Source organism: Liolophura sinensis, chromosome 5 (genome assembly GCF_032854445.1).
Source record: "Liolophura sinensis isolate JHLJ2023 chromosome 5, CUHK_Ljap_v2, whole genome shotgun sequence".
NCBI classification, from domain to species: Eukaryota; Metazoa; Mollusca; class Polyplacophora; order Chitonida; family Chitonidae; genus Liolophura; species Liolophura sinensis.
In genome coordinates, this window is record NC_088299.1 from 6,906,164 (window position 1) to 6,932,629 (window position 26,466).

Sequence of the window (26,466 nt, forward strand, 5' to 3'; positions counted from 1 at the left end):
ACAGACATGCCGAGCCCTAGGAACAGTCTGTATACCGAATACGCCGACTCCACACTGTTCTTGAAGATGGATCCAATTTGACCTGTAACAGGTGATGAAAAGTGTTCTAATATTTATCCCAACAACATACTAATTTTATCCCATCGTCATAGTGCGCTGAAGGAAAATTGTCATTAGCTTGCCTACCAGTCCCTATCTCATCCCATTCGTCAGTTCCTGTTTACGTTCCTCTTTTCGTTTCTATTTAACTATTCGGCTGTTTCGACAAAATATTTTTTTTCTTGGCAACCCACTGGAATGGCGAATTTAACACTTCAAATTGTGATTTAATGTTTGATATGTATATAGATTCGTTTTGAGATGATACTAGATTCCTAGGGATGTTTCGACCAAATTTCTGGATAGAAAAAACCGAACAGAAAAGGAAATTTAACTGACGTGAACACAATAAACAGGGATTCCAAGTTTAGTATACGTTCGTGTGAGGACAAAGTACTTCAAATTTAAACTATAACTGGGGCAATCAGCGTTCTGGTTTCTATAGCAATCGACAGAAATAGTAAGTTACAATCATGAATAGGTATAGTGATAACGCCGGCTCCTGAATAAATAGTGGTAATGTACTCAGTGGTACAGTGTTTATGTTTCAATAGTGGTGTTTATGTACCGAATAAACATAGTGAGAAACTACTGTATGTATATCGTTATAAAACACTGAATACTAGCCTAGGCGCGTGATTGTTGCTGTTCTTGTTCCTAGGTACTGAGCATACCTGTTATGGCGACAGTGTATTATGTCCTCAGAGCTTAAGGGTTAGAGGTAACCGAATACTTACTGCTCGAAAACACTCAATACGTGCTAACAATTAACACTGAAAATTGACGAATACACATTAAAGGAAAAGACCTCTAAAAGTCGCAGTAGGCATCACTAAATAGACCGCTTCAAACTATTCATAAATATACTTTCATTTATTTTCTTAGATTTTGAGAAAAAAGTTAAAGGCGCTCAAACGAATGACTTCTAAAGTGGGCTAAATGGACCATACTATCAGACAATGTCAGAGGCTAGGAACTCGCAAGTTTATCCAACTCTAATCACAACACTGAATGTTGGAATAACTCTTTATACCCATGAGTAAAAGATTACTGAAATAATGTTCTCTAAACTGCCTTCCTTCTGGTGAACATCAGGAAAAAAGGTGATGTGACGTCAGAGTTCTTAGATGCGTCACTATGGCTCATTAAGCCATGGCTCACGCCAAAGTATTCAAATATTTGAATGCCTTTCAACACTCTTAAAACAAGTATTTTTACGCATAGCTTTCAGTTTGTATGACGAACCTTACTTCATTTTTAGTTTTCTTTTACTTTAATAATGTATTGAAAACGAAATGATAAAGCTTTGTATACGTACTGTTAACGAAGAGATTGGTCGCTCCCTGGATGGCACCGAACCCAGAAAACAGCACATAGCCCCAGATTCCACCATCAGGTTCCCATAGCAACAAGGCCATGAATACGGCAACGTTCAGAAAGACAACTGGAAAACAGATTGTGGGACATTGTTCAAAATAGAAAATTATTTATCTCAAGTACTTTCATGAAGAAAAAAACATTTATTCTGCATTAGGTATATTTTTGAGGCTATTTATCAGAATCATAAGAATGTGGCGTAGCAGGAGAAGGAACAAGTCGTCCTTACCCCCTGCCCCTCCCACTCTTCCCCAATTCCCAACCCGGAGCACAATTACCCAGGTGCCTGTCACCAATGGGGTTTAAGAGTCCATGCTGGCTTCCTCTCCAGTCCCACTTGTGAAGGTCTGCCGCAACTTGCAGATGGTCGCGAGTTACCTAGCACCATAATGCTGGCTGCCGTCGTATAAGTAAAATATTCTTGAGTCCGGCGTAAAACACCAATCAAAAGCACAAATAATGTTAGACGCTGTAAGCTTATATACATCGCACAGCTTCTTTTATTCCCTCCCGTTCAACGTGTCTACTTACCGGAAGTAAATATCACGAAGGAGCCAACCCATTTCATAAGCCAGCCAGCGGCAATAGCGGAAAATGCGTCCAGGATGCCATAAAATAGCATTAAGTTTCCTACTTGTTGAATACCCATGGAACACGTGATGTAGGCCTAGATGGAAAAAACAACCGATTACATCGACCATTTCTAACATTTCTTAAATATGCAAGACTAGACACTTTAGCAATTTTTTTCTTCAGCACAGTTTACAATATGACATATTTTATAACCAGCGCGTTCTGTTTGCTTTTATGTATGATCGCACAGGAAAGGTTTTAACCCGGCGTATGTATGCATTGTGGAGTGATATACATTAATAAGTTTATAATGTGCCATTGGTCATTCAGTTTATCTCAGGTCTTGAGTGCTTTTTCTAGAATATTTCACTTTTTGGAATAGTTTTGTGACCTTTTTATAAACCTGTTGTAGTCTGGGAAAAACTGAAACCGCAAAGACAAACCAAGACAAGAACAAAACCTAAACTTGAGTGACCAGTCAAACCTTGTGATCTCCACTGGGAGACACAATGTCAGCCCAAGGCCAGCGTTGGATATTCACTGTTTATAAACATTACGATGCGATACGCTCGAAACACGCTCGGCGTTTCTCATCATTCGAACTCCTGGGAGGAGCTGCAGATCATTTTGTGTCACGCGACCCTATAGCCTAGCTACACGAGTGATTGAAACTGCTAATGCAACAGTAGAATATATTACACAAGAACCGTGACAAACCTTGACAACGTCTCCAGATACGAATGCCATTTGGAAGCCAAAAAATGTTATCAGTGGGATGCACAGCACCATTTTGATGTCCAAGATAGACTGCAATGTTCCCGTCAACTTTCTGGGGAGATCGGAACATCCTGGCTTTCGAGAGTAAATATGGCGGTCCTTTATTGTCACAATGAAAATGATGAGAGCTAGAGCCGCAGTGGCGGTAAAAACTCCAACCACAACAAATCGTGTCCAAGCAGTGATCTCCATTTTGGAGTTGTCGGAATTAAAAGAATGGCAATAATGACGCCCACAATGCATCTGGCGTAGGGATGAGTTTTGATACAACAGCGATGATTCATGATTTCTGTGACTGTTTATATCATTGTAACTGCTGTTTTGTGACACAAATACCTCCAGTCCATTAGCGACGCTGGAATTACCTGATTCGATCGTGGATTCCAAGCTCAGGAGCAAAGACGCAAGGGGATTTCCAAGCACCGTAGACAATTCTGTGAAAAGAAACGCTAATCCAAAAAAGCGCGCCAGAATGTTTTCATAGGAAGCTTGAAACTTTTTGCAAAAGGATTTTGCCAGAGCTGTGATATATGTGCTTTGTGCCGCCCACAACGAGGAATGAGAAACTCCCGCCACAGCTGCGACTGTTGCCAATAGAGGCAGACTGGGGTAAAAATTCGCAGCTACAAAAGTCACATGAAAAACCGCTGAGACCGAGAGAGTGATCTTAGGGCCGAGCGTTTGAACAATCGCGGATGACATAAACGAACCAATCATCATGCCACCGTAGAAGCTTCCCATGGTGATAAGACCAAGTCCTTCCCTGTGATTCATGCTGCTTTGTAAATTCCTCAGAGTAAGCACGGCCATAAAGAGAAACATCCAGCCGAGCCCAACGGCCAGCACCTGTTTGTAGTAGCACCATTTGGAATCAAAGCCTTTCTCGGCATCTGTTCCAGCGTCAAACGTCTCGTCAGTTTTGCGAGGTAAAAACTTGTCTAAATGTTCGTCTTCTATCGGAGCATCTGGGTTCCCGAAGTAAGTTTCGTCTCGGATCGGCGATTTTTCTGTCGTCGCCATTGTTAAGTCGGAATAGATGGTCCACAAAAGAGATTTTCAAATCATCACAAGCCTGAAAATATGCAACGGAACAAACTTTATAAAAATTGATAATAAATTGATCTGTAAAATGGCGTTGAACAGAATACCTACAAATGATAGCAATCTTGAAAATACACAACAGCAAAGCATGGCATGAAAATGACATAAAACTCATTTCTGAAATACAACCCGAGGCAATAAAAAAACAGAACTCCGTGTTACTATATCTTAATTAATGTGTTGTTTTCTTACACGCACCCAAGGTCATTCTGTCTCGTCTATTTAAATTCAACGCTGAATCTCCAGGTATTTGAAAAGCAATTAAACAAGTGGTTTTATACCTGATAAGGGCGCACAAAGCAGGAGCCTGATTAAAGTGCACAACGGAAATATTTGTCTTATGAACTGGGCCAACAGCTGCATGCTCAGATTTGATAGCTTTATACGCGTAGCAGAAATACCCCACTTTTCACATCCCCTGATCATCCCAGGACATAATGAAGGAAGGACGGGATCGAGAGAATCCAACGTAACTGTTCAGATACCTGACAGACTTTTGACATAATGTTGGAAGGACGGGACCAAGGGAAACCAAAGTAACTGTTCAGATACCTGACAGACTTTTGACATAATGTTGGAAGGACGGGACCAAGGGAAACCAAAGTAACTGTTCAGATACCTGGCAGACTTTGGACATAATGTTGAAAGGGCGGGACCAAGGGAAACCAAAGTAACTGTTCAGATACCTGGCAGACTTTGGACATAATGTTGAAAGGACGGGATCAAGGGAAACCAACGTAACTGTCCAGATACCTTACAGGTTTTGGACATAATGTTGGAAGGACAGGATCATAGGAAACCAACATAACTGTCCAGATACCTGACAGACTTTTGACATAATGTTGGAAGGACGGGACCAAGGGAAACCAAAGTAACTGTTCAGATACCTGGCAGACTTTGGACATAATGTTGAAAGGGCGGGACCAAGGGAAACCAAAGTAACTGTTCAGATACCTGACAGACTTTTGACATAATGTTGAAAGGACGGGATCAAGGGAAACCAATGTAACTGTCCAGATACCTTACAGGTTTTGGACATAATGTTGGAAGGACGGGATCATGGGAAACCAACATAACTGTCCATATACCTGACAGACTTTTGACATAATGTTGAAAGGACGGGATCAAGGGAAACCAACGTAACTGCTCAGATAGCTTACAGGTTTTGGACATAATGTTGAGAACCAAACTAATTTCAGCTGAATTTAAACAGGTGCCTCATTAGCCAAAGCGTCGAAATTTCGAGAAAGTATAGCTTTTGAATATTTGGTCATCTACTGAAATGAAGCTAGAGGGAAACGACTTATTTAGACCTGACCATTGCATGCATGTTAATGTTCATATTTTGACGTCGGCAGCACAAAAGAGACCACTGTAAGTAGACACCATGTTTTGGATGAACTTTTAACCCGGTATTCTCCTCATGTAAGTAGAACATTTCCGATATGGTTTAACCTATATACCAATATAACGGGGCATACTTTCAATATCTGTCCAAATAACGTATGAGTAGAAGGTATTAGTGTCATCCAAAGCCTTTGTGTATATACAAACAGCATTGTAAACTGGCATACCATATACAGTCTATATATGAAGATATGAAACGTATCACTGGTAATTCAGTATATTTCAGAATTTGAGAGCATAGAATTTTAAATCTAGATAAGACACCAAATGCAGAGAAATGGATTGCTGCCTTTGTGCGTTTTTAATGCGGCATTCGCTAGTTAGAAGGTCATGGTACATACATATGTACGGAATCTACACATAACACCGTGGGAAGGTCTGCCAGCACCTGCGGATGGTCGTGGGTTTACCCCGGGCTGTGCCCGTTTTCAACCCACCATAATGCTGGTCGCCGTCGTATAAGTGAAATATTCTTGAGTATGGCGTAAAACATCAATCAAATAAATAAATAAAAGCACATTCTCCATCAAAATGCATGGGAGTATGTATATATTTGCATAGTATAAACACTGTGCTGATAACATTTCATACACATACAACACGTAGTAGTGTTTAACCATTATCACTGGTGACATTAGTGTTCGAAAATCTGATAACGCTAAATTAACACCTAAAGCGTGTTCCTTTTTAAACCTTAAAAGTATTTTTAAAAGTGATAAAAACACTAAATTTATTTATTTATTTATTTAACTGTAAATAAAAACACTGATGTTTGTATGGGATACAGTGTGTTTAGTATCTAAATCTAAATCAAGTAATATAGGTTGAAATTTCCTTTGAATATGATCTAAAATAAACTCATAATGCGATATATTTCGTTTAACCTTAAAATTCCACCTGCCATGCACCGCAATATAGGAATCTATGGGAAACCCATGCTTTTCGTCCGCCATAACAGCAGCGTTTGAAGAGTTCGCATACAATTGCGTTTACCGGACATTCACACATCACTCACCAGTATCTTGCCGTACGACGACTTACCACCGGGTTATACTGCTTATATCTCAGTCCGCAGTCTTCAGTCAGAACGTATGTACTAGTTACTAAGTCACGTCGACCTTCTCACATATAGCTCCACCAAAGTGGTGTTTACCAATTGTAAATGACGTAAACCACCATGCCTAGATCTGATAAGGCGGCACATTTCCTATCCTCTTACCCTAGCTCGTGATTTTCCTTCTGTAGCCTACACTGCTGTCCAGCGCCATGAGGCCTACATTGTAACTACAGTTAGCATCTGTCAATCTATGCCCGTTGGCTAGCGAAATGAGCGGAATGGTCTGCATGCATCCAATCGATACCACGCACGTTCGATCCGTTTTCATGCACGCTGATTCCTCCAGCTATGTGAACCTCGCCTTTACACTTGACCTTTGCTCCGGGTCAAGCCATTGGTGAGATGTCCAAAGGTTCGTTCGTCCATTATTCCGATTGTCCGTTGGCCAGAAAGATTATCAGTTCGGCATTACACTCTCTCTGATACATATGGTATATATATTGTCTTTAAACACTATACATAAGTAAATCTGTGCTTGGTCAAAACGCATTGTTTTACCAACATAAACAATCCGTATTTTTTCTTTGATGTTAATACAAAGACGTGAATAAACATACATTCAAAATATTGATCTGTTAAATTTACCAGAAAGTCTGTTGTTTGAGTGGTGCTAGAAGGTATTCTGTTATTATAACACAATACTCTGTCACATTCAACATAAGTTAATGTTAGTCTAATACAATGGAGCGTAATGACCCAGGAGCCTCTCGCCAATCTCACCAAGATCTGCAGCAACCTGCGAATGGTCATGGGTTTCCTCTGGGCTCTGCCTGGTTTCCCCCCTACCATAATGCTGGCCGACGTCGTATAAGTCAAATATTCTTGAGAACACCAATCAAATAAATAAAATAAAATAATATAATGGTTATGTTGAATTAATAGAATATGTATGTTATATTTAACAGAATAATATACTGCGTGGACAGAATACATTCTAGCATCACTCAGATAACAGACTTCTGTTAAATTTAAAAGACTAACTTTTTGAGTGTTGGAGTGTTGGCTGTACGCTGTTTTTTCTGCATTTACGACTGTCTTATATAGCGAAACGGCCACATTGTATGTGGTTGCAAGAAAAGGCCAGTACTTATGGATTAAATACAGAATACATTTGTTCGGTCGGAATACGTATAGTTTGGAGAAATAGGCATGAAAAGTTGAATACAAATGCTTCAAAAAGATATATACTGATATACTATTATATAAGTACTTTACAATCCGATTTGAGACATTATAGGGTTTACGTACTTCGTGATTAGTCCGCTTCGGGAGCGGTAGATTCAGGGTCAGTCTTGGGTCAAGTCACACTTAAGACCTTAAAAGAGGAAGTTGTAACTTCTTCGCTTGGCGTTCAGCATGAAGGGGATAGTGCAACGACTGGTTGACCCGTGTCAGTATAATGGCTCGGCTGTGCAACTTACTTGCCTTCGGTAAGGCGTCTCAATGAAGCAGCACTAGATAAAAGAGCAGTGAAAATCCGTCCTGCAACAAGGAGGCACATTACATGCACTCTAAGGATTCCTTCGTCGTCATATGACTGAAAAACTGTTAACTACGACCTTAAACCCCAAGCACTCACTTGCTCACTACTTCGTGATTACCACTTGTGAATAGGTTACACCGGATTTCACAATGTGTGATAACGAATTGCTAATGATTTATTACTAATTTCTAATTAGTAATTACTACAATACAATACACAGAGTATATGATGCACAGCCTGTGTGCCCATGTATCCATGCAATGCATGCGGAGCATTCTGACTAACTTGGGACTTTGACTATGTACCGGGACTTTGGACTAACGGCACTTCCATGATACCAGGCTTTCGGACAAATTCTGGACTTGGACTATATTATGGGCCTTCGGACTAACGGGGATTGCACGATACCGGGACTTCCGATTAACCTGGGACTTGGACTATGTGCCGAGCCTTCAGACTAACGGGACTTGCACGATACCGGGCCTTCCGATTAACCTGGGACTTGGACTATACATCGGGCCTTCGGACTAACGGGACTTGCACGATAACGGGCCTTCCGATTAACCTGGGACTTGGACTATATATCGGGCCTTCGGACTAACAGGACTTGCACGACACCGGGCATTCAGATGAACCTGAGACTTGGACTATATATCGGGCCTTCGGACTAACGGGACTTGCACGATACCGGGCCTTACAAGCACGCCATTTATCACATATATCCCGAAGGGTGACACCACAGTGACGATATATTTACTTACACTGTGTAACTTTCTTGTCTTCTGTCTTGTTGGGGAAATATTATCTAAATATAATATATTACGCTATGTTACTTCCCCTCCATATATGGTTAATATATTACAGAATATATTACGCAGACAGATTATCAGTTAAGAAAAAAAACTGCCGACAGGAGAGTTTTATCTTTGCACTTAAAACCAATGATAAAAAATAATTCATAAGTTTTGGTTATCTCTCGAAGATCATTACCGTGTTGTATACATTTATATATATGTATCGATATGTCATTTCAAACTGCGTGACTCTTCTCTTCAGGCTAGCATCACTTAACAGTTGGTATGTCCTTATAGGTGTAAATCGAATTAAATTAAGCTATGACCTGTAGATCCTGTAAAATGTTTGTTAGTAACACTCAAGAAATTAATCAGTTTATTTTAATACAAATTCCGTTGTCTGAGTGATGCTAGAATGTATTCTGTTATTATAAACATGATATTCTGTCATACTCAACACAATATCCTGTTAGTTTAATAGATTCTTTATTTATTTATTTGATTGGTGTTTTACGCCGTACTCAAGAAAATTTCACTTATACGACGGTGGCCAGCATTACGGTGGGAGGAAACGGAGCACAGCCCGGGGGAAACCCACGACCATCCGCAGGTTGCTGGCAGACCTTCCCACTTTCGGCCGGAGATAATAGAATCTTTATGCTGAATTAATAAAATATGTGTGTTACATTTAACACAACAATCTGTTGCAGCAGCAGAATATATTCTAGCATCACTCAGACAACAGGCTTTCCGTTAAAATTACCAGATTAATTTTTTGAGTGAAAGTAGGTATATTCTGACTCGACGCTATGCACCTGTATAACACAAGTAATCATCAAATACATACAGCTTATATAGGACAGCTCGTACTATACAAGTTAAAAGTGCTTTTCAGTTACACCAATTATATTAGATACAGACCTTGAATAACAAGATTCACTTGTTCCTATTCTATTAATCATGAAGCTGTGAATCTGAAAAGACCACAACCCAAAGACAAACAGATTCTTTGGATCGTTGTGAAGCGATTAAAATGCGGAACGGTGCTGAATACATTTGGTTAATTAGAGAAAGGCTATATATGACGAGATAATGATGCAAACCCCATATAGGGACGAGAGATGTTGGTTATAGGCTAGTACTACGTTGCTCCTACAGCACTATTCTGCGACAGATGCAAATGCTATGGCAACGGTCTAGATTTATTTATTTGATTGGTGTTTTACGCCTTACTCAAGAATATTTCACCTATACGACGGCGGCCAGCATTATGGTGTTATCGCATTGATTGTGATCGACATGTCTGCCAAGGCTGCCAATCATCGGCTGTTTTTTTTATTGAACTGAAAACTGGGTCATGAAACAAGCGGGTGTTTTCGTTTATGTATTGCAGACGTATGTATTTTGGGCGGAATGAACATAAAAAAATAAATTTATCTCATATATGTTTTTAATTATCCATTTAAAGGATATTTTCAGTTATCTGTAGCTTCCACAAAGCTACCAAAGTCGTCACATTATTTCAAGGACATCGGCCTATAGGCCTACACTCCTATATTTTATGTTTTTAAAGCTGTAAAAAATAAAATGTGGAGGAAAATATTATTTATGGACCGATTCGATGCATCATCTATGGGTCAAATCCCCACCTTAGCGCCTCACCTTCTGTGTCAACAATAGTGTTGCAAGAAAAGGGGTTTACGCATCATTATCATTCTTCCTTTCTTAACAATGTTCTGGCGACAGAGGAGACGGAAAGAAGATGACAATCACTTCAGATTTCGCTGACGATCTAGCAATGAGATGATAACACATTCAGGTATGTAACAAATGTTATTTTAGCGCGACATGTGGTGTCTACATTTGAATTTGCATCCTTCAACGTATAGTAGCCTCTCTCATTTCGCAAATTGTCAACCAACAAACGAGTTTTCACAAGGGAGTGAAATTTCGCTGAAAAGCATCCTCGTCACGAAATAGTTCATCTTAGCGTCTGGATTTCGGTCTACACGAAAACATGACAGTTGCAAATATCAACCACTTATGCTTTTTCTTTAACCTTATATTGCCAGCGACAATACTTATTCCACTATTATTTATCCCTAGTTTTTACAAACAGAACACATTAGCTGCATGCGAGGATTTATCACCCATGCTTCACTTTACCTTAGCTTGCCAGGCCCAAGACTTCGTCCACGATTGTCAGCAAAGGCAGCTGTAATGGGCGCTGCGTACGTATATGTACATACAGGTGTTGATAGAGTGCGGTGACGTCAGCTGAGTGACAGGTGTCATAGAATTGATGCTGTTGCTGATCCCGGTACGCAGGTTCTCCTTCTCTTTCCACAACGATATAGTAGAAGTAAATTTTACCGATATGTTAGTCCAATTTTTGTTCCAAGCATACACCCGGCAACTTTCGGATACTCTTCAGCACCACTATACTAATGTGTAAGGCTGACTGTAACTGCAATTTTCGGACACTCTTTGGTTTATAACTCTAAATGGTTCGCCTATATATATATCATCGGTAATAGGTGTGAACTATGCACTTTGACATACATCCATATATTGATCTTCCTCTGATTTGTCACACCAGTGAAAATGCTTTTATGTATTCTTTTGCTCATACAATGCCGTGAGGGCTTTTCCTCTTTCAACTTATCGGATTACTGAGTGACCTACATTAGTCTATGCATGACCTACATTACCTGTGCATGACCTTTTCTGTGCATTCATTGCTTTAACAGAGCTATATACATTGACTAAGCATAGAAAAGATTATAGTCTATAAAGAACTGCCAAAGGCTAACATTTTAGATGTCGATGAAATTAGAAACTAAGTTAGACCATGAATTTTGAACTCTTTCGAGTTTGGTCAGGTAGGGAAAGGCCTCTGCATGTCGATTTTTTCAACTAGTTTAACATACACTCAAAAAATAATGTGTTAAATTTAACAGAAAGACTGTTGTCTGAGTGATGCTACAATATATTCTGTTATTATAACACAATATTCTGTCACATTCAGCGAAATATCCTGTTGAATTACTAAAATATGTGTTATATTTAACACAATAATCTGCTACGATAACAGAATACATTCTATCAGACCAATTTAACAGACTATTTTTTGAGAGCAGGTACTGAAATAACATTCTGGTGTTTTGTCTTATTGTCAGGTTAGGGTTAACCACCGCATTTTTACAGGTACCTGACAACCCTGATTTAAAGCCGTAGCCGGACTCTCTTGGCTGCCGTCTTTTTCATTGTGTTAGGATTTATTTGTGTCATATCTTGTACATTATAGACAGGTGGCGAAATGCTACGCATAAAGGCTGTGCCATTCTCATCACATATAGCGTACTTTCAGGTTTTCACTGTGGCATCTTTAGTGTGTAAATCGAGTTCATTTGAAACACATACATGTAAAACGTTTCGACCAATGAAGCACAAGATCAGAGGAGATGTAATCAATCAGTGTGTCCGTCTTGCGATTTTATCCAGGCATGACAACATCGATTTAGAAACGTGGTTAGTAAGATGACTGAAGACGTGCTGAGAAACTCAGTAGGATGACCTAGTTGCGTGTAAGAATAAACTGTATCTGGGTCGAACAAGAAACAATTTTGAAAAAAATTCTGGTGATCGCCTGCAGCAAAGGGAAAAAACTGTTGATCTTGTGAAGATGTGTGGGTTCAACGGTCTGTTTATATGACCTGTATTTAAAATCTGTGGCAGGTTATTTCTTGTGTACACCGACTTGGACTGATGTCATTAGGATGACAATGATTCTGTTATAATTACAGCTGTCAAAATGTTACAGTAACAAGAGTAAATTTGCAATACACAAGTTTACAGTGTGCAATATATGGTCATATACGTGTAGGAAACGCAAACAAACCCACTGAAAACATGTCTTCTGTGCTGTATAATATGCATGCAGGTTTACATGAAGGCCCCTGTACCTTATATGCCCAGTAACAGTCCGATATAGACACGCATTTATTTATTTATTTATTGACTTGATTGGTGTTTTACGCCGTACTCAAGAATATTTCACTATATACGACGGCGACCAAGATTATGGTGGGAGGAAACCGGACAGAGCCCGGGGGGGAAACACACGACCATCCGGCCTTGTCCCTGGATCATTGCGCCGCGCCCAGTTATGCCGAGCACTTATAATTGGAGATGGATTACTGCCTGCGAAATTCCACAACTAATACGGTTAGTTTTTCACCAAACCCAATCAAATTAATACTGAACAAAAATCCTGTGCCACTCTTTTGTGGTAAACCAAACACAACAGTAAAATCTTTCATCGGCTGTAGACCGACGCCCCGTGTAAAAGTTAGTGACCAGGAAAGTATGTTTAATATATACACAAAGTTAAGCCCCCCTGGAAAGTCTGCACTGATACATAATCATTGGTGTTGGGAGATTACTGGCAAACTGATATCGCAGCAACGGTTGTGATCAAAAAGTGCAACATTCTGTCAATAAGAAAACACCATAAATGATATTAGACTTTACAATTTATTCAGGATATCGTTAGCCAAACCAAAAGTTGATTTTTCACAAAATAAAAGTGGCTTGTAAGTATTGAACTTCAAGGTTCATCTGGCTTCATAGGGCGTAAATGTTTAAGTAAAAATGTCACTTTGATTGTGTAGAACACATTCCTAGAGCCAAAGGTTAATAGTGCGTATAGACCCCATTAGTCCGAATGACAGCTTCCAATCTGAGTCTCATCCCTCCAGTGAGACGTCGCATCTGCTGAAGGGGTGTAACTGTAACTGGGGTTTCCTTGTATAGTGACCAAGTTCAGTTTGCAGTCGTGCGAGATGCATCCTCAAACCATTACAAAACCCCCTCCATAAGGAACATATGGGTGGATGTTCGTGGGTACACACGCTGTGTTCTTGTGCCTCCAAGCCCTCATTCGTCCATCTGTAACGTTGAGCAAGAACAGACTTTCGTCTGACCAATGGAATTCTACGCCAGGTCCTCAAACTGCAACCTCGTGGTGCTAAACACCATACCAAACGTATCCGTTGATGACGATAGGGACGTTTGATGACTCTCCTTGCCCTCAGTCCAGCGGCTTTCATGCGGTTTCTCACGGTTCTTCTGGACAGACGTCTGTTGGGTAGCCATTGTCGATTCAAAGATGGATTTGATTGAAATTAATGGGGATTTTTAATAATTGATCTTAGCAGGGGGTGCTTATCTGTTTTCCTTGTGTATATTTTATGAAATATTATTTTATTGTTGAAGTAAAAGTAAAGCAAATCAAAGCTATTTAAAGGAGAAGAAAATTTAAATATCAATCAAATACCATTGAAAAGAGTATGCATTTCCTCGCAGGTGCATGCATAAAACAAATTCTAATATGTACCTCAAATTGATAAATCATAAATAAAATCCACGCCAAAATCCGCTGTGGGCGACCCCATTTTCCGTAAGAACTAGTCCTGAAGCCTCCTGTAGAGAAGAATTGCCGTCGGAAAGAAGTACGCCGAAGTGCAGTTCGTACATTTCCGGTAGAGAACAGTACAGTTCGTTTTCCGTTTGACCGTCGGGAAACCGGCATGTAGGTTCCGAGTTTACACGAGCAAGTCGGCAGTTTTAATGACTCTCATTGGCTGAGAGGCAACACACCACCAGCATAAATTACAGGGTGTTAAAGATAGAGGACGCGATGGACTCGGCAATTTATGCCAGCTTTGCCGTTTTCAGGCGTTACGTGTATGCCGAGGAAAAAACACAAAATTATGCAGCTGGCACCACCAGATAGAAAAAATGCGCTCTTTTCAGCCTATAGTGTCATTTTTTTTTAAGTTTTCTTCCCCTTTAAGCCAAATAAACAGTAACAACATGCAACAACAACAACGTCCGAAAACGTGCGTTTTCTGTCTGTTTTAGTTCGAAAATGTCATTATTTGTATGAACATAAATACGCCTGGTATATGAGGAACAAAGCACGTCAAATATGTGCGCTTTTACAGCTTAAAACACGGACAGAAGGCGTCTAAACACACTTTGAGTTCCCAGTTTAATGTACGGTAAAACAGCATTACGTAGCTTTGTTTACGTTCCAACGCGAAGTGGGCGGAGCTATGTGCGAAACTGTATTAACTCGTGAATGGCTGCGACATCTCGTAAAGTTCGACCGCTTGTATAGCGTGTGTTGTCAGTCTGCGTACACTTATGACTCCCGTTAAGTGAGTGGATCATATACAAGGTAGGGTGTCGAACATTTTACCGATTTGACTTGAAGGATTCAACAGGATTGTTTGTATCTTAATTAGTCTCGACCGTTTGATGGTGTGGCTAAAAAGTCATCGCTTTTCAAGATAATAAGACAGAATTATAGTTATTATTTATTTATTTGATTGGTGTTTTACGCCATACTCAAGAATATTACAGAATTATAGACATGATCTATTAACGACATAGTATTGATATTGTCCGTGTATCCGTCTTATTTTAACGAGTTTATTGTTGAAGTGTTGAAAGGGGCCCAAAGATGACCAAGTACAAATTTGCACACAAAGATAGTCAAGTATAGATTTGTATGGATTTCCTGATAAATAATCACACGTGCAGATGGATCATAATCGTACATTTATTTCCCATCGGCTTGGAGCTAAACTGATGCGTGTAGCTTGATTGGCAGTGGTTTTCCCAAAAGTGCTAGTCACGTAAAAATGCGTAAATTTTTGAAGACTTCATAGATGTTTTCAATTTGGTGCCGTGGTACATGCATTGTCACCGTACATGCCATGCCAAACCACCTAGTACGGTACCAAATAACGCCTCTGTTAAAAAAATGTGATTATTTCATATGCTCATGCATGTCCAAAGAATAATCCCTCAAAACTGGACCATACGTAAATTAAAGCCCTGGAACACTCCTCCGCATAGGCCTATTACGTAACCGCTTAACAGGTGTATTAGCCGCAATCAAACACTTCAGACTCAGGCGATGGCCCTTATTTACACGTTGGCTCCATTGTTTGCAGAGGGTCACTCATTCTACTTCACCCACCGGTTTGCTCGTGGATCACAGGTGCTTAAGTGACGTACTGGGTGTTCAGGTGAGGTACTAATTTCACAGATTCCATTTAAAAATTGTCTTCTTCACTCATCTTTGAAATCACATCTCTATATCACTAGTCTAGCTCTCTATCATCAGAGCTACTGTGTAGTTTTCGTTTGATAATGCCAGTACAGGCATTAGAAAGTTGATCCCGTTAAACGCCTCTGTGGAAGACGGGCAAGGCCATCATCATACCATCGCACTAGCTTTTCTCGATACTGACACTTTTCAACGACACCGCGTCGAGAATAATGCCCTTTGTCCCAACTATTTAAAACAACTAAAGATAAACATGTTTCCATTTTAAGTGTAGCAGATTAAATTTTTCGAGCTACTGGCTTTATTTTTGGAAATAAATTTGCAATAATCAGAAAATATGTATTGAAGTTTCTAATTGTGTTGTTTCATGTATTTGCACAAAATTATTTATTTAAGTTGTACATTGATTTAGTACATTGCTGGGTATTTTTTGTGATATTCGTTGCAGATAAAGTACCGTGTTGAGAAATACCATTTTTCTTGAGTTCCTCAGCAGATCAATTTCTGCTGATGACGCGTTTGAGGCTATATAAACGTAAGTTAACTTATTGGGTGCCTTTAAACTCTGTTAGAAAAACTTACTAAAATAAGTTGAATTTTAATATTTAGAAAAAATCGTCCGACTTTAGTCGCTAAAACGGAGATTTCATGAAACGAATGACTCTTGCCAAAGAATGTAACCCACGTGTAACCAAGATGTGACAACGACGTGACAAGACAGAATTATGGTTCTGGTTTGAGGTATACTTGGTTGAGGTGTCCAAACTAGATGATCACAGACGAGGCCGTATTTTATCACAGAGGTCGCGAACATGCTGGGTGATCATCCAGCTTGGACATCTCAACCAAAGGCGGTAACTGTAACATAATTCTGTCTTTTCACGTCGTTGTCACATCTTTGTCACGTTGTTGTCATATCTTTGTCACGTCGTTGCCATGTCCGTAAAAGCTCACAACGTGGAAAGAACCTTCCCTTCGAACCACAAAGCTTGAATGCATGGTACAATGTTTGACAGCAAATGTTCAAATATCAGCATTTAGTCTATATATAAGCGTTAACATTTTACAGTATATTAAATGCTGTAAAATACGAGTTTGGTCATCTTGAAATGTTAATTTCGCCGCGTATCATTTATCATTTATAACAAAAACAAAACACCTGTAAGTGTTAATTTGACGTTTTCTATGATAAAGCGTGACCACAACATTATTTAGGCTTTCCGCAATGCACTATATTGCCAAAATTTTGGATTTGACAATATTATAACATTTTATTTTTAAAAAAGCAGACTGAAATCGACAGCTGAACACAAAAATTAACATGTTTTCGTCTTTCACGATAGTTGTTTGTAACTGCTTCTTTCTATTAAGAAAAAATAATTAAAACTAAGACTTTGAAACACGTTATCTTTATATCGACGTATTCTGTGCTTACATATCCCGTGTTTTCCATTTTAAGACGAAACCGATAGCACAAGACCCAACTAACTGAAAAAGGCCAAGTGATTTGAAAATATCCGATGGTGTCGTTCAGATGATGTCGATGCTCCAGGCAAGTCAACATTTTTCTTTTTCTCAGACGTGACGTCATTTATCCACAACAAAGTGTAATGAAACTTGAAAGCTGTTTTTTTTTGTACGGTGCACATATATAACCTCTAGCATTGACATATACTGACTACAGACAAGCTCAATGTCAGTGATTAGTGCAAAAGAACAGATATGTACTCTTAAATAAACGTTCAAGGTTAGTAATTGGCGCAAAATAACACTTCAGACCTGTTATTTTGCCTTAATTACTAACCTTGAACGTTTATCAACATGGCGATATATATTTGTGAGTTCTATTTGTAGGTATTTTAAACTCACTCGATCGGAGACTGTTCAAACTGTACATAATAGATACAGATGAAATGGTACAAACAATGGAGTCAAGAATTTGATAAATGATCAAGCCTGTCCACACAAAAAGAGAGAATGTATATATACACAAGTAAATTTTATACTTTCCTCATGTTTTTCTCAGTGTTTAGCTGTGTAATTTTTTAACAGCAGTCAACTGATGATAGGCCTATATACTGTTGTTTAGATGACTACAGTGTAGACCGCGTGTCATACCGGATTGTTTGTGTTTTCTGACAACACTTCCTGCCCCATCACCGTGATCCCAGCGACCTCGGCGTTGTTCAAGATTGGTGTACAAAATTTACTAGTGGTGACAGTGATGTTACCGTACACATTTTTTTAGTTTTCAGTTTGTGTAGCTTTCCCGCCTCCAGACCTGTTTCATTCTTCTCAGCTTAATTTTAATTTAACAGTACACACATGTACTTTTTGCACAAATAACTAACCTTGAACTTTATTTCACACCTGTTATTTTGCGCTAAATACTAATCTTGAACGTTTATTAACATGACTACATATAGTTGTGTGTGCTATTTGTACGTATTTTAAACTCACTCGGTCGAGCATGCATCCATCCATAAAGAGATATATCACTCTCCCCTGAATTTTTAAAAATTGCGGAAGGTGCACTGCGCCACAAGGAATATTTAATGCTCGCCTCAGTGATATGAGGCGCCAAATTAACATTTGATAGAGAATCATCGATATTATTAATCGATAATTATGTATATTTTAGTTCTACTTGTGTTACAGAAAGGAAAGTAAGTAGCCCACAACGATTATGAACCTATCCCGTAATTTGTGATATATGCATGACTTAATCTCAGCTTGGAGGTTGGATGTCTTTAATATTTTTTCTTCACGTTCAAAGGCTATTCTGAGAGTGCTCTGATGTTAAGTTTGACAAAAGTTTTTATCGGCCGACAAAACCCCTGCCCAACCAAACGTCAGAGCAATCTCGGACTAATTCAAACAGCTTCATGCCTGTGCAAGACCCAAGGGCCACATGTGATCCCATTCGTAATAAAAAGCATGCATAGAAAAAAAAACAGTGTCTCAGTTAAGAATACACTATGTATGGAATTTCTTTTGGACCCTCAATTGATCTATAGTCCTACTTACGTATAACAACGGGTGTCACGCTGGGAAGGACTTAACCGACACATGACCCGGTCACTTTGCTTCGTTCAGAGCTCAGTGAATCGGGATAAACGCTGAATTAGAGACGGGCAGGGAAGGGTAGAGTGACCCATGACCTCAATACTCTCACAAATACTTATAGGCCTATATATTACCCAAAAGTAGATCAGCTCACATCACCTTGCCTGAACGGCAGGTAGGAATTCGTCCGCCTGCCTATTTGCCAGTAACTGCAAGTGCGTGGCTTAATCTATTGTTATGAGGGCTTGCAATGCTTATGGTATATGAATGAAGCTGATATGTACTGGCCTACTAAATTTAAAAATGCGTTGAATACCTAAGGCGTGGATGAATGGAAAAACTGATACTTTCTCGTATGTTTATTACTGTTTTACTCCATAACTGTCAAGGTCATATTTTACATTTTTTCCTTGAGTTGAAAGATATTATGCTGTATGCTGTATTTGTATTATACATGCAAATACCGCGCAAAGTTCATGGTGACAGGGTAGGTGGCAAGCCGTGAACATATAGATTTGAAACAGTTGTAATATATTGATTATTGTCCGCCTTACCACACACCTACTGTCTATATAAACGTGTACATGTAGAGAAGCACGTCATGACGGAACTAGGTCACGGACAACATTTTTTTGCCTGCATGGGTCATGCGTGTATATAATCATACTCCTTACAGCGCATGCGCCACTCTCTATGTTCGCTTTACATCACTGTCACCACTAGCAAAATTAGTACACAAATACGCCGAGGTCACTGGGGTTACGGCGATGAGACAGGAGTGATGTTAGAAAACACCAAAAACTGCCTCAACCTTTGTTTCTAGGAATACTTTATTTATTTTTTTAATGCACATATGCATTATCTATATTTAAAGTGTATACGACAGGATTCTAACCAACATCTGAACAATTTTATTGATAATTATCCATTTATTAATTCCCCGTGAAGACACAAATGATGAGGCTAAGCCTTAAAGGCACAGACCTCTCTAACATGAAGTATAAAGACCAGTAAAAACTGTCCATGAAAATAGTTGGATTTATATTTTTTTAGAATTTTTCTAACCGAGTAAAACTGTTAAAACTGTTAAAACATCAGATTCTACGATGGTCTGTTGTTCACTTTTTGCCTGAAATAATTCGTTTCAAGGCCAAATCGGCGAATGCATACATAGATCTATATGTATATGCATTTTGGGTGATGAAATGCAACGGTCTAATATGTGTTAAGTAGCAAAAACACTAAGTGACGTCACTGGTTCCTTTGGCCACCCAGTTGACCCGCATTCACGCGGCCAAACGTTAAATCAGTTGACCCACATTCACGCGGCAAATCGTTAAATCAGTTGACCCACATTCACGCGGCCAATGGTTAAATCAATTGACCCACATTCACGCTGCTACTACCTTATAATTCTGAATCTACACTGCACAATAACCAGATCCCCTTTAAACCCATGGGTTTTGGTTGTCTGCACTTGTACATGCGTGTATCTCTAGTATGATACGAGATACATGTAGGATTCTCAAACTTACACAGGACAGCCTCTGTGGCCGAGTGGTCTTAGACGCTCGTCAGACGATTGCTCTAGCCTCCCAGCAATATGAGGTCAAGGCTATTTGCGCACAAGTTCACTCAGTTTCTTTACAGGATATTTTACTGCGCCATGGATGATTGTTTTAGGTTTATATTTTTCTGTAGGAGAGCGGCACATACATCCTTGTAATCTGTGATTGCTTTTCATGTTCTTTTTCAAAAGTACATCGTCTCGTTTGATAGAATTAACTCGTAAACAAAATAGGTCTATAGGAACATGTATATAAGCCTATATGTGTAGGCATAAACAACTCATTGTTGTTAAGTTTAGGCCTACCTCATGGTGTTTAACGAAACTGCAGGGATTTTATTTCTGTACGTAAGTTTTTTCTTTTTGCTTTTAAAATGGCTGCAGTGCTTTGTTTTGTATGAGTGTACTGTTGTGTATATAAACATATGCATGGCTTGGATGCGCAGCACCGACCCCGATAGCATAGTCGGTAGAGCGTCCCCTTCGGGAGCGATAGATCCAGGGTCAGCCCTGGGTCGAGTCACACCTAAGAGCGGCGGAAATCCGTCCTGCAGCAAGGAGGCGCATTACATGCTTGAATGCACAGTAGCCTACACAAACCTGTAGTCCTAACAGCTTGAATGCGCAGTAGCCTGTATAAACATGTAGGCCTAATGACTTTAATGCGTAGTAGCCTTTATAAGTTATTTACCTGTTTATTTGATTGGTGTTTTACGCTGTACTCAAGAATATTTCACTTAAACGACGGCGACCAGCATTATGGTGGAAGGAAACCGGGGAAACCCACGACCATCCGCAGGTTGCTGCAGACCTTTCCACGTACGGGCCTGAACGGAAGCCAGCATGAGCTGGACTTGAACTCACAGCGACCGCATTCGTGAGAGACTCCTGGGTCATTATGCTGCCCCAGCGCGCTAACCAACTGAGCCACGGTGAGGGCTGCCACTAAAGCGCGTGGCAGCCCTCATCGAGATCACGAGGTGGGTTACTGGGACGGGCTTTTATAATATTGAACTATGAAAAGTCAGGGGTGGATTGTGGAATGGTTCCCAGTTTCTTGTAAACAACAGAAGAGTTGTCTCCCATTAATTGTTTGTTAGGAACTGCTGTTGCTGTTGTCAGATGTAGAGAATCATCGAACGCATTACCAAATAATTATCAGTATATACATGGCGTTTGAAAGGATCCGAAATCCGAAAAAAATATTCATATATGCCAAAACTGCACTTTTTGGGGCATTATTATGCGTTACTGGCATGCAAGGCCCTTAAGGGGAAGGTCAGCCAGCAACCTGCAATGGTTGGGAGTTTCCCTCCCACCATAATGCTGCCCGCCGTCGTATAAGTTAAATATTCTTGAGTACGGGAAAAAACACAAAGCAAATAAATAAATAGATCATTACTGGCATGCAGAAATAGGGCCTATCTCGCGACTCAACTGAGCCAAACGGGGCAATGATCTTTTTCCTCCCCGATCTCCTCCATCTAAAGATCCCTTTAGGTAACCAAAAGATAGAAGCTATGTCCAAGCTAAGCTATGTCAAGCCATTACGATTCATGACTTCTGCAGGTGTCATGCCTTTACGATTTATGACATCTGCATATATTGTACAAAACAGCTACATTGAAATCCTCATCCTGTAGCTCCATTGTGATAATGTCAAAAGACATCGGTAAATTGGGCTAAAGTAAACCTCATTTATATAACCAAATTTTACGTCAGTCGTCCTTGGCTACCTCATCAAAGATTACTTAATATTATGCATAAAAATCACTGATGACCACAGACATTTACAGGTGCTTTGTTAGGCGTTCTTTGGCAACACTCCTAGAAAAGGTCGAGGGTTACGTTGATGTTAAAACCCCCACGCTCGCCCTCAAGCCTCCCCCCATGGCAGCTGCCAATCACCTTTACCGATAGAAGTACCACTTAGCACGTGTTGAATTTGTGGGAGACCGGTAACCGTGGATACTAATTCATGTTAGCATTAGTCCTGCGCTTTAATTACCTGTACCGGTGCACATTTGTTTCGCACTCCTCACAGCGCATGCAGCACTACCTACAATCGCTTTACATCACATGCTATACTTCCACTATTGAGAAGTCTACGTCAGACATTTAAACTGCATATATGAAACCGTCTCGGTATTTATTCTGTGATTATACTATGTTTCCAATTCTTTCATACCTATGTACCAATATTTGTACATATATATGAAAGCTTCGATTTATTTGTACATAAGTGGGACAGATTTTGCACATATTTGCAATCCTTTATACCTACAATCTTATCTTTTGCTTATATGTGCAAACGTTTTTCACATATGCATCAAAGAATTGGACACATCTAGGCTTGTAGAAAAAAATTGTACAAATGTCAAAAAGGTTACATGTGTACAATTCTTTTTATTGTTGTGTTGCATAACCGAGATATCGTAGTTAAAAGTAAACTAAATCGCCCACATTAAGAAAATCAAAAGCGCCTAACCAGTCAGTTATTTCTATATCCCTGACGTCATCGGAACCGCAAGACAGTTGATCTTGGCGTAGGGTAAATGTGAACATTCCCTCTGGTTAACCACTACTTGTAGTTTCGCCTGTTTCCACCTCTCCACTGGAATACCGTATCGAAGGTTAAACTATTTGTTGTCTTTTCTTTTAAATTCTAATTTTCATTCGAAAAACAGATATATGGGGTGGAATGTGACATATTTATTTATTTATTTGTTTGATTGGTGTTTTATGCCGTACTCACGAATATTTCACTTATATGACGGCGGCAAGCATTAAGGTGGGCGGGAGGCTAATCTAAACATCGTCACGCTTTTGCATCCTTGGCAAAATGCCAATTGCAGCAGCTGTTGTATTCATAATACCCTACTCGGTTTAAAGGCGAGGGTAAACGTTTTTGTTTTTAATACCGCCTTGTTCTATGTTAAAAGTATATTTCGAATGACGTAATTAACTCGTAAAAAGGATATACAAAGCATGTATGTCTATATGTGTGCACTTAACGAACTCAGTGTTGTTTAGGCCTATTCCTTGACATTTAAGGAGATTGGAGAGCAAATAATTATCATCATATACAAGTCGTTTGAAATGATCCCAAAATGCCTGAAATAGGAAACAATTGTTCATAATTCACCCATACACATTTCCCATCTGTTGACTATATTTGACAGCGATGCTGGCGATGAAACAGGACTGGTGTCCTCATAATGTGACTGGGTGAGGTGTCATATCTGGAGTCTTTAGAATGATATTTTAGCGGCGGTACCATTTTGGCGGCATGAACTCCCCATGCCACAAGAAGGCACAGTATATGTACAAATACCTACTTATTCCTCGTCGTCTTATGACTAGGGAAAAGTTAAGGACGACGCAAGGCCCCAATTTGTCTAGGCTACATACATTTGAAGCGATCTGGCACGATAGCGCGAAGCGATGGAAACGATGGAACGAAACAATCACACGACAATGCGAAGCGAAGGAATGATGTTACAGGTCAAGTTTGTCGAGGAACCGTCGTTTCCATAAGTTTTCTTCCTCATAAATCTGATCGCCAGTTACGTGAATTGTTACTGTGTTACAAGGTGTGTGCGTTACGAGTACAGGCCTTGAACACATAATTTTTTGTTCCTCAGATGGTAATCACTTAAAAAAATTATTCTGTTAAATTTAGCCGAAAGTCTGCTGTATGAGTGATGCTATAAATATGTCCTATTATTATAACACAAAATTTTGTCATATTCAACATAATATCCTGTTTAGTCTAGTAAAATAGCTATCTTGAATTAACTGAATATATGTTTTATATTTAACAGAATAAACTTCTAAAATAACAGAATACATGCTTGCATGACTCATAATAACAGATTTCCTGTTAAATTAAACATATTAATATTTCGTATGGCCGCTGGCACAGGGTATATAACGTTTGTTGTAGACATTGTCTTTGTGCCTTTTGTTTTCCACCACTATGACATGTGTGAAAGCTTGACTATTTCCTCGTCCTGTGAAAGAGTATCGCAACAACCTCACAGGGTCCATTCTGCAAAAACGGAAATCCCATATTCTCTTTCTGTTACCTAGTGCGCATGCAAAGGCTCAAATAGCAAGATTGACCACCTGTAAAACGAAAACATACATATATTCTAACACAACGTATCTATGTAAAACACTTTTCCTGCCTAAACTGTAAATTTCTGATACTACACGTCATACATCACGTTGGTTTTGTTTGTGGTTGGGTGGGGGGGGGGGGGGTTAGCTCCTGCGAATAAATCTTTCCATAATGAGTTACCTGGATGTGGAGTTTAATGGCTGGAAACGTCACCAAGATGGCCGCCAAATCCTACGCAATTCACCTGATACCACATTCGTAAGCCAGCAGTTCTGTAGAAGTTGCTGAATGTGTCCCAGCTTGAGTCATTTCTTTGCCGTACGAGGAAATCAGGGAGATAGTACATCCCTCATCCAGTAGCCCAATTATGATAATACCAAGAGACAAGGAGAAACGTGCTAAATCAAAACTCACATACACTCAAATTATACATCAGTAATCCTTGGCTACGTCATCAAAGATTACTTAATGTTATACAAAAATCCGCCAATGGCAGTGAGCATTTGGACGTGTTTTCTATTAGGCGTTGTTTAGCAACGTTTATAATGTAACACCCAGGTTAAGTGCAGCTGTCAATTACCTGACGGCAGCTGTCCTTTCCAAGCAGTACTAGTTAGTTTAGTTCGTGTTGAGTTTGTAAAACGATACCCGTAACCATGGATGCTAAATCATTTTAGCAGGAGTTCTGCTATCACCCATCCATATGTCCGGTGTTTACACCTGCCCTTTCCCATACTCCTTACAGCGCATTGGCCGTCCCGTATGCTGGCTTTACATCACATACCCCTTACAGCGCGTGCGCCGTTCTTTATGCTTGTTTTACATCACATACGCCTTACAGCACGGGTACCGTCATGTATGCTTGCTATACATCACACACCCCTTACAGCACGTGCACCGTCCTGTATGCTTGCTGTACATCACATACCCCTTACAGCTCATGGACTGTTCTTTATGCTTGTTTTACATCACATACACCTTACAGCGCTTGTACCGTCTTGTATGCTTGCTTTACATCACATACACCTTACAGCGCGTGGGCTGTTCTCTATGCTTCTTTTACATCACATACACCTTACATGGGCCCTTCTCTATGTTCTCAGAGCTTGAATGGCTGTTGGAAGAGCATTCTAGTAAACTGTAATAAAACAATGGTGTATTTTGACAGTAAAATTTGTTAGTATGTACTTTTGTGCGTAGTGCATTCTCCTGTATAGATTGACCGTATAACCTAAGCAAGATCCCGTAAAAATACAACATTGTCTCATGTTTTCCCGAAGCTATGGTACTGTTTAAAAGGACAAAGAAAACACTAAAGTAAAGTATTTATCAGATGAAAGACCATTAAACATTGTCCAGGAAATAGTTTGATTTATTTAAACCGATAAAAATCCATTTAAAAAATAGGATTCTGTGGTGGTGTGTTGGGACCCAGAGGGTATCAGTGACGTCACAGCAATATTTTTGGCTTGAAATAGTTCGTTTCAAGGGCAATGCATTCATAGCTATAAATGAAGACGCATGTTCGAATGATGAAATATAGCAGTCTATGTGTGTCAAGTGGCAAAAAAGTTGAAGTGACATTACTGGTCCAGATATGGTCAGAAAAGGCCACAGTAAAATCCAAAGCTTTAAATGCATTTTACTAGATCGAAAAATATTCTAAAGGAACAAATCAAACTATTTTCCTGGACAGTATTAATGGTGTTTCATCTGAGATGTACTCCATGCTAGTGTGTTCTTTGCCGTGACGGGTTTAATGCCTTTGTCGTGGTGTTTGTTGTGTATCCCTATACCACTGAACCTTTTTTCGTATCGAAGCCTTCGAGGGGTTTGACGAG

At 39.6% G+C, this 26,466-nt stretch overlaps 1 protein-coding gene across 2 annotated transcripts; it reads right to left on the reverse strand.

The window, feature by feature from the left end:
* Positions 1-1,881: 1,881 nt before the first annotated feature.
* Positions 1,882-24,931, reverse strand: LOC135466037 (protein unc-93 homolog A-like). Of its 2 annotated transcripts, none has more exons than XM_064743437.1 (3): positions 24,806-24,931; positions 2,767-3,898; positions 1,882-2,143 (listed from the first exon to the last, which is right to left on the reverse strand). In XM_064743437.1, exons 2-3 carry the CDS (start codon positions 3,844-3,846, stop codon positions 2,000-2,002), a joined length of 1,224 nt encoding a protein of 407 aa, XP_064599507.1. In that variant the 5' UTR covers positions 3,847-3,898; positions 24,806-24,931; the 3' UTR covers positions 1,882-1,999. The 2 variants fall into 2 exon arrangements, with proteins under 2 accessions (XP_064599507.1, XP_064599506.1); XM_064743436.1 differs by lacking the exon at positions 24,806-24,931 and adding an exon at positions 6,350-6,444.
* Between the last annotated feature and the right edge of the window lie 1,535 nt (positions 24,932-26,466).

Coding starts and splice junctions, on each gene's coding strand:
- LOC135466037 (XM_064743437.1), bottom strand. CDS start 3,846: ATGGCGACGACAGAAAAATCGCCGATCCGAGACGAAACTTACTTCGGG. Junction 2,144..2,766: donor TATCTGGAGACGTTGTCAAG/GTTTGTCACGGT, acceptor TTTTCCATCTAG/GCCTACATCACGTGTTCCAT.